This window comes from Diadema antillarum, unplaced genomic scaffold, assembly GCF_040938485.1.
Source record: "Diadema antillarum isolate AM-2024a unplaced genomic scaffold, OU_Dant_1.0 seq00000819_RagTag, whole genome shotgun sequence".
Lineage (NCBI taxonomy): Eukaryota > Metazoa > Echinodermata > Echinoidea > Diadematoida > Diadematidae > Diadema > Diadema antillarum.
The window spans coordinates 1203966-1218236 of NW_027271696.1; the positions used below are offsets into that span (position 1 = coordinate 1203966).

At 39.7% G+C, this 14271-nt stretch overlaps 1 protein-coding gene across 1 annotated transcript; it reads left to right on the forward strand.

Moving 5' to 3' along the window:
• The first annotated feature begins 682 nt into the window (after nt 1-682).
• On the forward strand, nt 683-13938 carry LOC139739798 (BTB/POZ domain-containing protein 16-like). The gene is made up of 15 exons (XM_071650392.1): nt 683-807; nt 1354-1420; nt 1952-2108; nt 3076-3259; nt 3921-4027; nt 4684-4861; nt 6563-6735; nt 7761-7875; nt 8401-8470; nt 9431-9493; nt 10071-10138; nt 10730-10849; nt 11980-12232; nt 12786-12887; nt 13681-13938. Exons 1-15 carry the CDS (start codon nt 683-685, stop codon nt 13936-13938), a joined length of 2040 nt encoding a protein of 679 aa, XP_071506493.1.
• Nucleotides 13939-14271: the final 333 nt, after the last annotated feature.

Below are 14271 nucleotides of genomic sequence, written 5' to 3' on the forward strand. Positions count from 1 at the left end.
GAGCGTCCCATAGCAACGGTTACTAGGGGCTGTCCTGTACTGTGTGCTTGTAATGTGTGTACGTGGGATCGAGGAACCATTCATGTGTGGATGAGTGAACTACGTGTGTAGCGGGTGGGTACGGTCGCGCAACAGATCAACACACTTTTCACGTGTACACGGTTTTCAATGCGACCACTGGCCATCATTGTTTACTAAACTTGAATGAGCTCAGCTGCGGATCCCGTACTTAACATATGTTTTTGGATACTTCATTTGGGATTAAGCTTATGGTTCAAACCCCCTCGTCACAATTTTCGCTTCGAAGAGGAACATTTTCCGAACACAAGGGAAGGCTTCTGCAGGCGCGCTGCCCGAGGCATAGCTACTGCCTACAAACACTACGAAACAGGTGTCGTGTCTGAGCTGATAAAATCTATATGCCATGGAATGGAGTCTACTGCCGTGCTGATAGATTGAATGGAGGATGGTTTATCTTGGACCTGAAGCACAGGAGACTTGTCTATAGACCACAACTAGATTTTCAACTCTAAAGTGAGAGGCACCAGGGATATCGAGATGACATTCAATAATTACCCTATGTAACCTGCATTTACAGTGTAGAGTCTACAACGCATTCGGATCCCTTATTTACCAACTTTGTTGAGACTTTGACTCTCGATCGAGACGCGACACCACAGTCATGGCAGAAACGACCCTGCTTCGGAATTTGTCTTCCGGCACGTCTCATGCCTCGGGTAGACTAGTCCTGCCCTACTTGCCGACGACTCCCCCGAAGTACAACCCTGTAGCTCTCTCCTACAGCTTGTAAGTATTTGTTTGATGTTGGTCGGTGGGTATTCTCACACCACCACCACCACCACCTGCCCACCCCCTCCCCCCCCCCCCCCCCAAAAAAAAAGGTTTTCATTAAGATTGATGGTGATGATGATTGATGGGTAAACAAAAATTCGAGTGACACTGTACATGCAATTATTTTTTAAACACCAGACATTATCATTATTAAACATCAGAAACTGTGTGAGTGTGACACAAGACAGATGAGCAGGATCGGTACTGTGTTGTGTGACACAACATTCCTATTCAACATTGATGGAATGTAGACTTAGATCTGATTCAGGTCTACAGGTGTATATTGCAGGTTGTGTATCGTAGGGCACCATAAGATCAGAGTGGTTGAGTGTTTTGCATGCTCCCAACATGGCAATTAACATTTGTGTAGATACCAGTGTATGTTGATCTATTGAGAATATTTGTATCTGTATCATTGTCTTCTTCTGTATAATCGAGAGCTACTGTATACTGAAGTATGAATGCAATTAAGTCTCATATGAAATCATTTCTCTCTTGTAGAGCCCTACAGAAAGCTCCATACACAGCGCTGAAGGGTGTCATTATTGATGGCAGACAACCCCCAAGGGTAAGTTTGTGTTTAAGAATCTAAACATGTTTCGTCATGAAATTTCGACTGAACATATCCAATGCATCAACTTATTATAAATGGGTTATATTTTGACCGGATACAAACTCCCTTCTGGTTCCTCAATGCTATTTTTTTTTGGATAAGTTTTGAGAACACTATTTTTTTTTACTTCAGCAAATATTTCATTGTTTAACATTTTTTGAATGAGACGCATCTTCAATTCTTTTTTTTCACAGTTTAATTCATCATTAATATTTGTTAACACAGCTTGTCTAAAATATAATCTCTTTTAAGCTGAAATACAGGTGATTGTAGTAGCATGAGCTGTCTACATATACAGCAGAGTAGAGCTGAAAGGATGTAATTCCTTCCAGTTAACCACCTAGTCATTTTTTATCTTTGCCATAGTTCTATATTAATTACATAACTTTTTACAATCATATATTACCTGGTAAGTACTGAAATCAATATTTTCCCCACTAATATCTAGATGTCATCATCAATCTCTTTTCGATTTACCCCCTCCAGCACCCAGAGTCGCCGCGCTATAGAGTCCGCAAACAGGTCGGCGGCACCAACAGGTGGCGCCTTCCGGAGTCCCTGGGCGGAGACCTGCTAGGTACATCTCAAGCCATCAAGTCCATCAACGAGCCTTACAACAAGAGCACAGTGGCCATCATGACAGGTCAGTGATAGACACTTCAATGCAATTCATCTAGGGGATGGAGGGGGGGGGGGGGATAGGTTCAGTAAGTCATGAAAAAAAGATTAAAGGGACCCACCGGGTTTGCACCCCCCTTTACATTTTTCTTAAAAAAAAGAAAAGTATGCATAAAGTTGCACGATGATCTTTGTCAGCCAATTGTAGTGGCACCAGGAAATTGCGCTCAAGCCTTTTTGTTGTTGTTGTTGTTGTTGTTTTTTTTTTTTTTTTTTTTGCTTGTCAGCTGATTAACCCCAGAAGTGGTAAAAGAGAGTACCTGTTAAGGCTTTTTTTGTTTGTATGGTTTTTTTGCTTAATTTGTCAGCTGATTAAAGCTGGAAGTGGCACCAGAAATATACACTGCTTTGCGCCCCTCCCCCCCCCCCCTTTACAGAATTCCTGCATGGATCCACCGCTGCCTTGCAATCCGATGAATCTATGCTGTGCCTATGTCTTGAATTAATTCATTTTATTCTGTGTATACTGGTACATGCGTAGAATATGTTCAAATATAATGTGTGCATGCAAACAAAACAAATTTCCAGACATGGACAGTAAAATCAAATTGAATTAAACGGAATGGAAAGAATCAAATGCCTGCAAGCATTCAAAAGCTTCTAAAGACTGTTCTCACAATAAAAGAAAAAAAAATATCCTAGACAGATAATCATAATGCAATCATTTACAATCTTTTAGATTTCTTAGAGGCAAAGCATGATGATATTTATTTTTCTGACTTACCAGTCTAAATCTAGGGTTGTTTCTGTTTCTTTTTTCTCTTTTTGATGTATATCCACTGTTTGAAATTCTGTAAATTGTACCTCAAAGTAATGGTAATATACATGTATATGTTCCACCCAAACTGTTCCGTTTGCTTCTTTTTTTTTTTATAAAGGAAGGTTGACTAGATTATTATTAAGATGTGATTGTGTTGTCTTGTGTGTTTCAGCCGATAACCCAGCCACCTCAGTAAACAAGGATCTGGAGAAGCCATACAAGTTCTTCTACGGGGAGGAGCACGAGAAACCTAAGACTGCCCCGCAGCTCAGCTCGTCCAGCAGGGAAAGCGACTACAACCAGAGGCTTCCGAGCCCGAAGCCACCGGCCACCGCTCCCGAAGTCAGGACAGCAGAGTGAGTGTTGGTGGGACATTATGGAAGGGGCAACGCTCACCGAGCATTCAGAGTTTTGTTCTTCTTCTTCATTGCTTAGTCGCCGTTGCAAAGATAGCCATATGTTTACTGTTAATAGGGAATGAGCACATTTCCCAATCATTTTTGTTTTCTTAGCTAAGAAATGTGCACATTGGTTGTTTTGATGACAGTGTGACCTTTCTTCAAACATTGTATATATCGAGCATTTTAAGATATCATCACCCTCATTCCTATATCGCAATAAATGATAAAACTGAAATGATATGCGACAGTCAGTTCCTGTGATATAGCTTGATTTTGAGTAAATTATGATGGTCACTTATCATTATTGAATGATGTTGTTGCACATTTCAGATTGTGAATCATGTAAACAATGAAATAGTGATGTCACATGGGGCTATCAATTTTTAGCAATTTTTCCTAGATAAATGCATGTTTTCAGGGAAAGAAAGAGAGCATGATATAGCAAAGATAATTTGTAAGTAAAGAGAGCAAAGAGAATAGAGAGATTTCAAATAAACACCCCCTTGCAATTGCAAATTTCCGAATCAGTGTGAGAAGGGAAACCAATAAGGTTATCTCCATCATTGGAAGAATACACGGTGAAGATTCAGTTTCCTTCTTTTACCTTCATCCACAGAGCCCCAGCACCCATTGAGAAGTTCCGTCCTCTTTCAGCGAGGTCACCGACCCCAGTGGACATCTTCCACTACCACTCTGCTCCTGTCCATAGCTTAGTTGGCCCTGGTAAGTTGTTTAACTTGTTTACAGTGTTTGGTAATGCAATAACTGCAATCTTACCATCCCTTGTCCTAGTATGTGTATGTATATTAAACGTTGGAAAGCATTTGACAAGATGGATAAAAAAGAAAAAAAAAGTGGAACAGCACAGAAGAAATTAATTCAAGACTGTTATATTCAAATGAATATAGGTGATGGTGAAAATAATGTCTGAACTGCCATAAAAAAAAAAAAATCTAAAACTGAGACAATCTCAACCTTTCTTTGATGAAGAAAGATCATAACACACACACTCAGTTCTGGCGAATTGGAAAACACACTTCAAGTCACTCTTCATATCCTCCTAAGGACAACAGACACAAAAATAGGTCCTCTGTAATCATGCATAGCCGTAGATGTGTTTTAACAAGTATACAGCAATCAGTTTAGAGTTCAATCTAACAAGAGAAATTACCTCTGTTGTAGTATCAAGTTTGCATTTGGAAGCAAGTTGTGTGTGAACTCATTAAAACTGAATGAGAATTTTTAGTGAGGAACCACCATTAGCTGTAGAACAGTTTACCTAGAAATGGCTGCCATGTTTAATGAACACACCCCCTGGATTCTACTTCCTGAACTTAACTCCATGCCCCCCACCCCCAACTTTCCTACCCATACTCCAGACATCCTGTTACAGTGCCTGGAGACTAACTGGGAGCTCCACCGGCCCTACATCCGCAAGGCCTCCACCCTGACCCAGCTCCTGCAGAAGGCGGAGAACAAGCCCCAGGAGGAGCTATACTACCGGGATCCCATGGCGGCCACCGTAGACCAGTACATCAGCAAAAGCAACTTCTACAGGTACAATGTCACTCTGCAAGAGTCTGGGTTGCATACTGCTTGTTGATCACCTTTAGATTTAATGATTCCATTGATTGCACCTATGTGGCATCATGTTTTTGGGGTGACAAAACCTTTTATCTCAAACATGTCAAATGTTCAGGAGAGTGAAAGAATATGGGAGTAAAAGCACTAAAATGGAACCGCCTTTTATTTGACATGCCATTGTGGTTTTTTTTTTTTTTTTTGGGGGGGGGGGAGGGGGGTAAGACAGCTAGGATTTAGACCTAACTGATTGTCTGACAATTAATCAAAAAAAGTGATTTTCACCAAAATCTGAGACACAAGCTCTTGTCACCCCAGTTACGATAAGCATGTTTTCCATTACAATTTACTTTATCTGAAATGAGATTTAAAGGCTTTGATATGAGATTAGATTTTGAGAGAAAGATAATTTAAGCAACTAAATTGTATGCTGATAGAAGGAACTTTATCTGTGGTTGCTTGTCATATTTGTGGTAATTGCTGTTCATGGTGTCATATTGTCCATGGGGGATATATTAGGTGGCAGCTACATGAACGACCTTAACCAGACAAATTTTCTTTGAGGGATATTGAAGTGGTTGCATGAGAGAAGGGGCCACTATAAACAAGTGACCACTGTTACATGTAAGACAGGTTTGGCTGTATTTGCGTTGTAGCCATGCTAAGCACAATCCATGCACCAAGATAAGCTCACCCCCAGAATCCAAATGAATGGCAGAATTTCTCATCAAACTGTCCGTAGATGATCAGCTCAACAGTACCTGCAGTGCATATCCAGTGAAATGCTTTTACAGATGTGACCATTTTTCTGCTTGCGTTCTAGAGTCTATCGGGTTTCCTGTGTATACCAGCATAATTTTCCCCTTGTAATTTATACTACTCAATTTGATATGCAGACATCAACACTTTTTATTTTCGACATCTGCCATGAAAGCACTGGTCAGTTTGTGACTTTATTGGTGACTTTAAAGTCAGAAGAAAATGAACATAATTAAAGGTGTATATCTCAAGTAGGGCATACAGGTTTTTTGCTGTCATGAAAAGCTGACTGCAAGAGCACAATTTGTTTTTTCGCCATCATAATGTTTGATATTATTTGTGATGTGCTTTTTTTCCCCCAGTACACTGAAGGAATGCTTTGAACAGCATCATGATATCTTTTTCAGTTCATTGAAAGAATCAAAATTCAAAGCACACAACGGGGGGGGGGGGGGGGGGGGGGGGGGGGGCATTTCATGAAGCATTTTGTCGGACAAATTCGTCAGACAATTTCCTCTCAGCCAATCAGATGCAAGGATTTCAGAAGCATGTAACAATTTGTAAACCAAAAAAATATATCTGACAGAACGCTTTAAAATGCCCCCAGCATATTTCAGCAATATTCCTATCTCAGTACGGAGTTTTTACCCAATTTATGATACTGCCCTGTGATCCTCTTGGCATTTCGACACGACACTGGAAAACATGTAGTGTGAGACTCTTTTCCCAAAATGAATGTATGTTTTTCAGTAGATGGTGGCTTAAGCCGTTTCTCTTTCATGTGATTATGAGATTTATTTTCTTTGGGTTTTGGTCTCTCTGGAAAACTTTGCATTACACATAACATATAGTCAAGTTTCTCCCTCAGCACTGCGTTTTAAACCCAATTTTGCTTTTTTTTTTCTCTTTGCTCTGTAGTCCCGAGTACCAGAAGATCAGTCGGCAGCTGAGTGTACAGACAGCATCCCAGGAGAGCTTTCAGCAGGCCAGGAGGAGGGACATCAGTCACCCGTCCCACATCGTGGCTGCCCGCACCAGCAACATGGTCAAGCTCAAACTCAAGGTCAAAGATGCCATGGTGACCAAAGAAAGTAAGGGTCAACAAAAGAGTGGCAAATTTTTGGGCTCAGAATTAGCGCTAATTATCACTTCTGACACTACAATTAATTATCTATTAAAAATGAATAACAGTAGGATTGTTTACAGTGTTGAAGTTACCCTATTATCATCGCTTGGGTGACAAGACCTTGTATCTACAATTTTGGTGAAAATTACTTTTTCAGATTAACGGTGAGATAATCACTTGAGTGATGTCCTGTCTAAATCCCAGCTGTCTTACCCCCAAAATGAAGTCACCACAGCATGTCAAAGGAAAGGCTATCCCATTTAGTATTAAAGTGTTTTGGCTGCCATGTTTTTTTGCTCTCCTGAACATTTGACATATTGTAAATACGAGGTCTTGTCGCCCCAGCAACAATATGTGCTGTAATCTGTTTTCAAGATGTGATGTTCTATACTTGATTTGCAAGTACTCAGTTTTTCACTGAACTCACAGATATTTGTGACAGTTGTAAAGACCACCCAAAAGAAAAAAACACATTTAAACCATGGCTTAATCAAATGTCTGTGCTCAATCCAATGCAAAAATAAGGATATATGTGATATTTTGCAGAATGGCCATAATAACTTATCTTGCTTTCTGTCTTCATAGCATAGTTATTAGATAAGATCCTAATCGTAAGTGGTTAATTCACCATCATGGAGTACAATATTATCACACATCTTGTTCATGAACTGTGTAGTGCATATCAGTACATGGACACGTGCACGTTGACGTCACATTCATGTCAAGATCAGGGTTAATATTTTTGCATATACTTGAATTCGCGAATGGCACCCAACTTGAGAATTTGCAAAAATAAAAACCCTGCAAAATATATGGCATAATAGAGTAGTGCCTGGTATACATGCTATCTCTGCATTATGAATATATAGTTGCGTCTTAATATAAATGTAGAATCTCGGTGGGTGAAAATAAATGGTTCTATCTTTGTTTTGACTGCTTAATGGAGGATTTATCCATTGTGTTACTTCTCTGCTATGTGAATTTCTCCAGCCTTTGCCATAGCCCTGGGCAACCTGTACCACGAGGGGGTGGATCCCGAGAGGATTGATGTAGTGGGAGTACTGGCCTCTGCCCACGCCCTGGGATTCTCAGAGCTGGAGAGAAGGTAGGTGGTTGCAACCAGCTCCTCTATCATCATGAGTAGTCTCCTTGGATTCAAACTTACTTCAAAAATTACAGATTATTGTTCTGCTGCCAATTCACTTTGCAAGTCTTTCCCAGAAACTGTCATACATTATACCAGTGTACCAGTAATAAGATTAACTATTTCTTTGCCATGAGGAGTTGAGTATGAAGGAAATTGCATACAAAGATGTTAATGTTGGAAGTATATATGTGGGTCTTACTTTTCTGAATATGTATTGTTAGAAGTATATATGTGGGTCTTACTTTTCTGAATATGTATTGTTACACTACTTGTTAATCCTAAGTGATAGTGACCACTACATTTGATATCTTGAAAATTTTGAATGTTCTTCACTCTATACAAAATATTTCTTTCTTGGCATAAATTGGAAGAGATAAGTTATGCAGACACAGTAAGTTTTATTACGAAGAAGGAAAATGGAGTTCAGAAGTTTAATGACCACAGTCGTTTATCGCGCTCTTTTTTTTTTTTTTTTTTGTTCAGATGTGCTGATATCATGATGGACGACATCCAAGCCAGTACAGTGTGCAGATATCATCAGGCTGCCCTCAAGGTAAGTCGGATATACTCTTCATCTTGAAGACATGTGTTCCAACCCCCCCCCCCCCCCCCCCATTGTATGCGCTGATTGTACAAGGCCAGTTATACATGTTAACAGGACACCTCACAGAATGCGGAAAATTGTGTCATACTAATGTTGTAGAAGTAATCAACAGATGCTTCCCAAAATGTTGAATTTCATAAACAGATATAAAATGTTACAAATAGTCCAGGATATTTTGTGCAAGGTCTTGTGATAACCACAAATACTCAAAGCAGTGCTGTAGGGATAGGACTAATCATAAATGCAGCAGCAAGTACAAACCAGCATTTATTGCGTGTGTGCATAGTATGTGTCATAACATTGAGCTGACAATGTTGATCATTGATGTTGTAATATTTCAGGTGACTATAGCAAGAAACAGTTGAATGGACATAGCTAATGAATTGTTTTGTGTATAAACAATTTGAGAAGATAGAACTGACCATATAATTGAAATTATAGAACTGAATCTATGTAGCTCTTATAGTGTCCTCGGTAAATTGGCAAGGAACACAAATCTCATCAGAATATTCTAATAGTTGAAACTGCGCATATTTTTTTTTTTTGGGGGGGGGGGTTGGGGATGCTGCTGTAAAATGAGGAATGTTCGCGTGCATTTTAATTTCGCAAATTTCACGAGAGCCAAGATTCGTAAAATTAAAATCTACACGAAAATTCTCACCTACACTACATGCATTGAATTCCAGAGGCAATTTGCGAAAATTTCATGCCATGAAAACGGCTGTCGGCCTCAATTCGCGAAAATTTCATGCTGCAAATATATTGTTTTTTACAGTATTTTCAAGTGTCCCCTGCAACTAATGGCTTGCTTGAATCATGTTTATTCATGAAACGCTGGCAGCAGGAACATGTCACACTTGAGTATTCAGTTTAACTTATAACCACATACTTCATGTCCTTCCCATGCAGTACAAAATTGGTCAAGTGGTGAACGCTTGTGAACGCTGGTTGGAGCTGAACCTCATACCCCAGGCAAGTATAATCATTAGCCCCTCCAAGTCAGGCTGCACTTCTTTCTTTTGATTAGTAGATGCTAAGACACAAAGACATGGCATGACGTACAAATGATAGCAATTATGAAAATGTGTCAAGAATAAAGAAATTGTGAGAGTTAAGAGAGTTAATTATGATGATGATAATAAATAACACTTATATAACGCTTAATACCGACATTTCTAAGTGCATTGATACAGAAAAAATATGAAATCAAAATACAGCATTATGTACATGTAATGAAGATGTATAAAGGAAAGATGGGAATGCTGGTGACTCCTGTTATAACAAAGTCCTCTGGACTGGCAGTTATTGTTTGATTGAAATTCTGTTATTGCCAAACAAATACAGTATGATATGAAGATGCAGAGATGATAAGTTTTGGAACCTGATTTTTACTTTCTTGTAACAAGAATATCCTTTAACTGTGTTCATTATAACAAGAGTGTACTGTATAGTAGTAATGATTACTAGCTTTCCTTCTCATGTAGGTAATGCCTCCTTGTGTGTTCATCAAGTAATGTGTACCCTCCCTCTTTTTTTTTTTCCACCCTAGCTGTCGGTCCAAATCCAGCTGAGGCAGCTACCCATAGAGCTCTTGCAAAAGATCATCAAATCAAGCAGGTAAGGGGTCGCGTTCAAGTTGCTTTTCAATAGGATCTAAGGGATCATGGCATCCCTACCCATCTCTTTACAGGCGGTCAGTGTTTGGTCGGTAGAGATATGACTGACAAGAACAGATATAGTTGTCTGTGTTTTCACGCGCATAGATTCAAGTTCAGTCACTGAATGCACACTAAGAAGCAATGCTGAATGAATAGATTTATCTTAAATGTTCCTGTCTTTGCCAAAATAATGATATGAATCTAATCATTTACATACATATATAGGGCTGGACAGTAACTTTTTGTTTTGTGGCCCAAAAAAAGATATTGGCCAGAAATAAACAGAAATAACAATCCATTTTGAATTTCACATGCCCGCTCGGGCCACCATAAGACGAATTGCTCAGGCCACCAGGCCATAGCTAATATCGAGTCCAGATATATATTTCATTTGAAAGAGGCCTGTGCCAAACAGGAATATGTCACTCATAACAAAAGAAGAGATCAAACTTGCATAAGACAGCAGTGGTACATTAAAGTTTTCTTCTGTACAGGGGGATGTTTTTCAGTAAATGATGAAAGTATTTCTCTGTGTTTTGAACCCTTGCAGGTTTTTCACCTTCAATGAGTACTGTGTGTACAAGATGCTCTGTTATTGGATCTTCCTGCAACAGAACCCACATCTCCAACTCATGCCGTCACACAGCACCATCGTTACATTCTTCAACAGGTGAGAATTAGACAAAGAAGAATATTTCTATGAAGAGAGTGGGGGGGGAGATGAGATGGGCTAGTTTCTTCCTTTTCACTTGGTCTGCAATGATACAGATCAAACAAGTTGTCTAACTTTTAGAGAGCTAAAAAAGAAAAACAAAACAAAAATTCTAGTCACATCTGGTTACATGTTGTATGTATGATAATCATCGATAAATAAGGTTTTATTTGGTACTTGATGTCCAAGAAGAGTGTTCCACAGGCATCACTTGCTGGAGTTTTATCCAGTTTTATCTATGATATTGGAGCAAGTAATGATAACTTACAACAAAAACAAAATCAAAAAGACAGAAAGGGTTTGACAATTTTGACTTGATAAATGTGGAGAAGGTAATCGCCATTTGGTTATATTGTGTGATAATATTATCCGCAGTTATACATGAAATTCGTGCACAAATTTTTAATGACATCAATCTTCATTGACCGTCAGTCCTGTCTGCCAAGGTCTTTCCAGGAAAGAACAGGGCCCTGTTTTATGAAGAGTTATAATTGATTTTATGGTTGATTTCAATCATAAGTCTATGGCAGCCTGTGTGGTAAGGAAATCTAAAATGGATATTATATTTTGATAAAACGGGTCCCAGATATAACAAAGAGAAAAGTTCATTCATACTGGCTGGATGTGTTGCTGTTTGAGTGAAAGTGTTTACAGCTGTGGCTCTTAAAACATTTTTGACTGTATGATATTGGTCTATTTTTCATTTTTGTGTTTGTTTTGTCAGAAAAGCAGGTGCTAATACTGTGACAATTATGGGAGATATTTAAGAAGTTTATAATGTTAGCAATTTGTACCGAGTGTGAGAAACAGAGGCATGGACAGCTTCAGTTATACACATAGCGTCATGTGAATGTAGAATGTAGCGATAATCATGGCTAAATTATTTATGTCAGTCACAAATTGGAGATTTTCTTGGTGATAAAATTGATCCTGCATCAAGTTGTATGGAGAGATGGAGAACATTCTTAGCGAAGAGACAAAGATGAAATATTTAAATTGTGTGAATTTGTAGTAACCATACCCCCAACATCCTTATGTTGTACCCTCTCTACATTAAATGTTCTCCATACTTTATGGCATCCTTGCAGCATGTCGCGCACCAGCGCCTTCATTGAGCAGGAGCTCGGCCAGCCGTACGCCGGCCTCTTCATGTCCCTCCGGATGAGCGGCATCACCGACACCCGCCACCTTGACGACATGCTCCAGATGAACGTGGTGCCCAACCAGTGGATCCTGCGGACCCTCACCCTCCACTACCACGCCCTCCAAGGGGGCGGGGACATGTCCCTCATGCTGGACTTTAAGAGGGATGCTGTCAGAGTTGGCTTCATCATTGAACAGGTGTGTAGGTGTGTTTGGGTGGGTGTACGTGCTAAAGAGTAATCGCAGGACTAGGATTCTGGTGCATTAAAAGATATGCAGTGCTATAATTTGCAAAGTTTCTGTTTGCCATAACAACACATCCTCTGTTTGTAGCTGATTGGTTGTTGCCTAGCTGCTGCCATAATAGCTGCAATATTCAAAGTGCAATTCATCAGTTTTATTATTTTTTTTTTTGTAAAGTGTTACGTTAAATCGGACCAGAAAATGACATTAAAGACCCTGTGTCAAAAATTAACAAAGGGAGCTTATCACTTTTACAAATCAGAGAAAAAGTTTTGTTGTTGTTGTACTTGCATTGCTGTCTTATATTGGTGTTTCTGTATAGGCTGGTGGGAAAATGATCATGGATTGATGAGATTGTTGTCTTAGACAAAGACCACAATGAGAGCCTTTAGGGCAAGAAAGGTGTGAATATAATTTTATGAGTACACTAATATATGTTCATAATTAACCAAGATTAATGACTTTGTTTTTTATTTGTCTTGTATCTGCTTTTGTTCTCTTGTCGCAGGAACCACGCTACCACTGTGAAGTCATCTCCATACATGGCTTCCACTTTGAGCTCAAGGCACAACGTCTTGGCAAGCAGAACAACTACCAGTTTTACATCCAGGTATGAAGCATCAAAACGTCAACCAAGCAGGGCCATATTGCTCAAAACATTATCATTAAATGTAACTCCTAAAATCAAATGAGAGTCAAACCCAATTTGAACTGGAGCCAATTTGACTTGAAGCCAATTGGAAATGCATTTGGCATACAATGTAGGTTCATTTTCATTTGCAGTCGAGTGTTGAATGTGTAACAGGTTCAGGGTCGTGATACTGGATATCTGGCAGTGCAGGAGATCTGGTTGGTTTCCCCTAATTATAGCCTAATATGTATTCATGCAAAAAAGGGTTAAGTAATGGTTGCATAAGAAAATGTTCAAATGCCCTAATTTATCATATGTTTCATATGCCTTTCAGATGAGTGATAATTGACATACATCATCCTTGGTAAATACCCCCTCCCCAAAAAACAAAAAACAAAAAACAAACCAGCAACATGTCTATAGATCTATTCTTTGTGTCCAATTTCTCTTAAACTGTGTTTGTGATACCTTCCAATGTTACCAAACCCCTGCCAATGTTTTTAAGGACTCTTTTGGACCACTTAAAAGTAGGTCTACAAAGAAAGATTAACATTTTATATTTACACCAGTGATATTTTCGTCAGAATTGGAGAAATATTGGGAAACCTATGAAATTGTGAAGTTTTGCTAATTCTGACCAGCAGTGTGAAAATGTTTTAGTGTACTCTAAATCCCAGCTTTTCATACTTGATTTGACAAAAGCCTGAGATGAAAAGATATTGCTTCTTAAAAAGCAATTTCACACCCCTCTGTCTTGTTTTCCCCTCACCAGCGCCTGAAGCCGCGAGACCCCGCCCTCTCCTTCCGCATCTGCGAGCGGCAGACGTTCTCCATGCGGCAAGACCGCGAGGTCCTCTACTCCATCCGCACCCAGTGCCGCATCCGGGGCCAGGACTACGCCTTCAACACGGGCATCCTGGGCAAGCGCTTCGGCCTGGGGCCCAAGACGTGCCGCAGCGAGGCCCTGACCCTGGAGGGCCTCTGTCTTCCCCTCTACGTCACTTACTCCATCCTCTTCCCACCCTCCTAAGAGGGAGAGAGTCTTTCCCTCCTCCTCAGTGCTCAGAGTGGTGGAGTATTTTACATCCCGCCGAACTTCACACGTTGATTGATTGCGTCTGACTGCTGTGCTTTTTATTAGACCGTGGAGGATGGTCGTGTTATGGACTCATCACAACTGTCTTGCAGAATATCATTTTACACCTGGTGGAAAGTGAGCTTTTAAAAAGCATCAGGACATCTAGCTATGTGTGAGTTATCAGAACCTTGCTGCCACTGAAAAAAAAAGTAAATTTGAATGCTGGAAAAAAAAGCAAAAACACAAAACAAACAAAAACAAGCAAAATCCAGAAGGAAGAACATG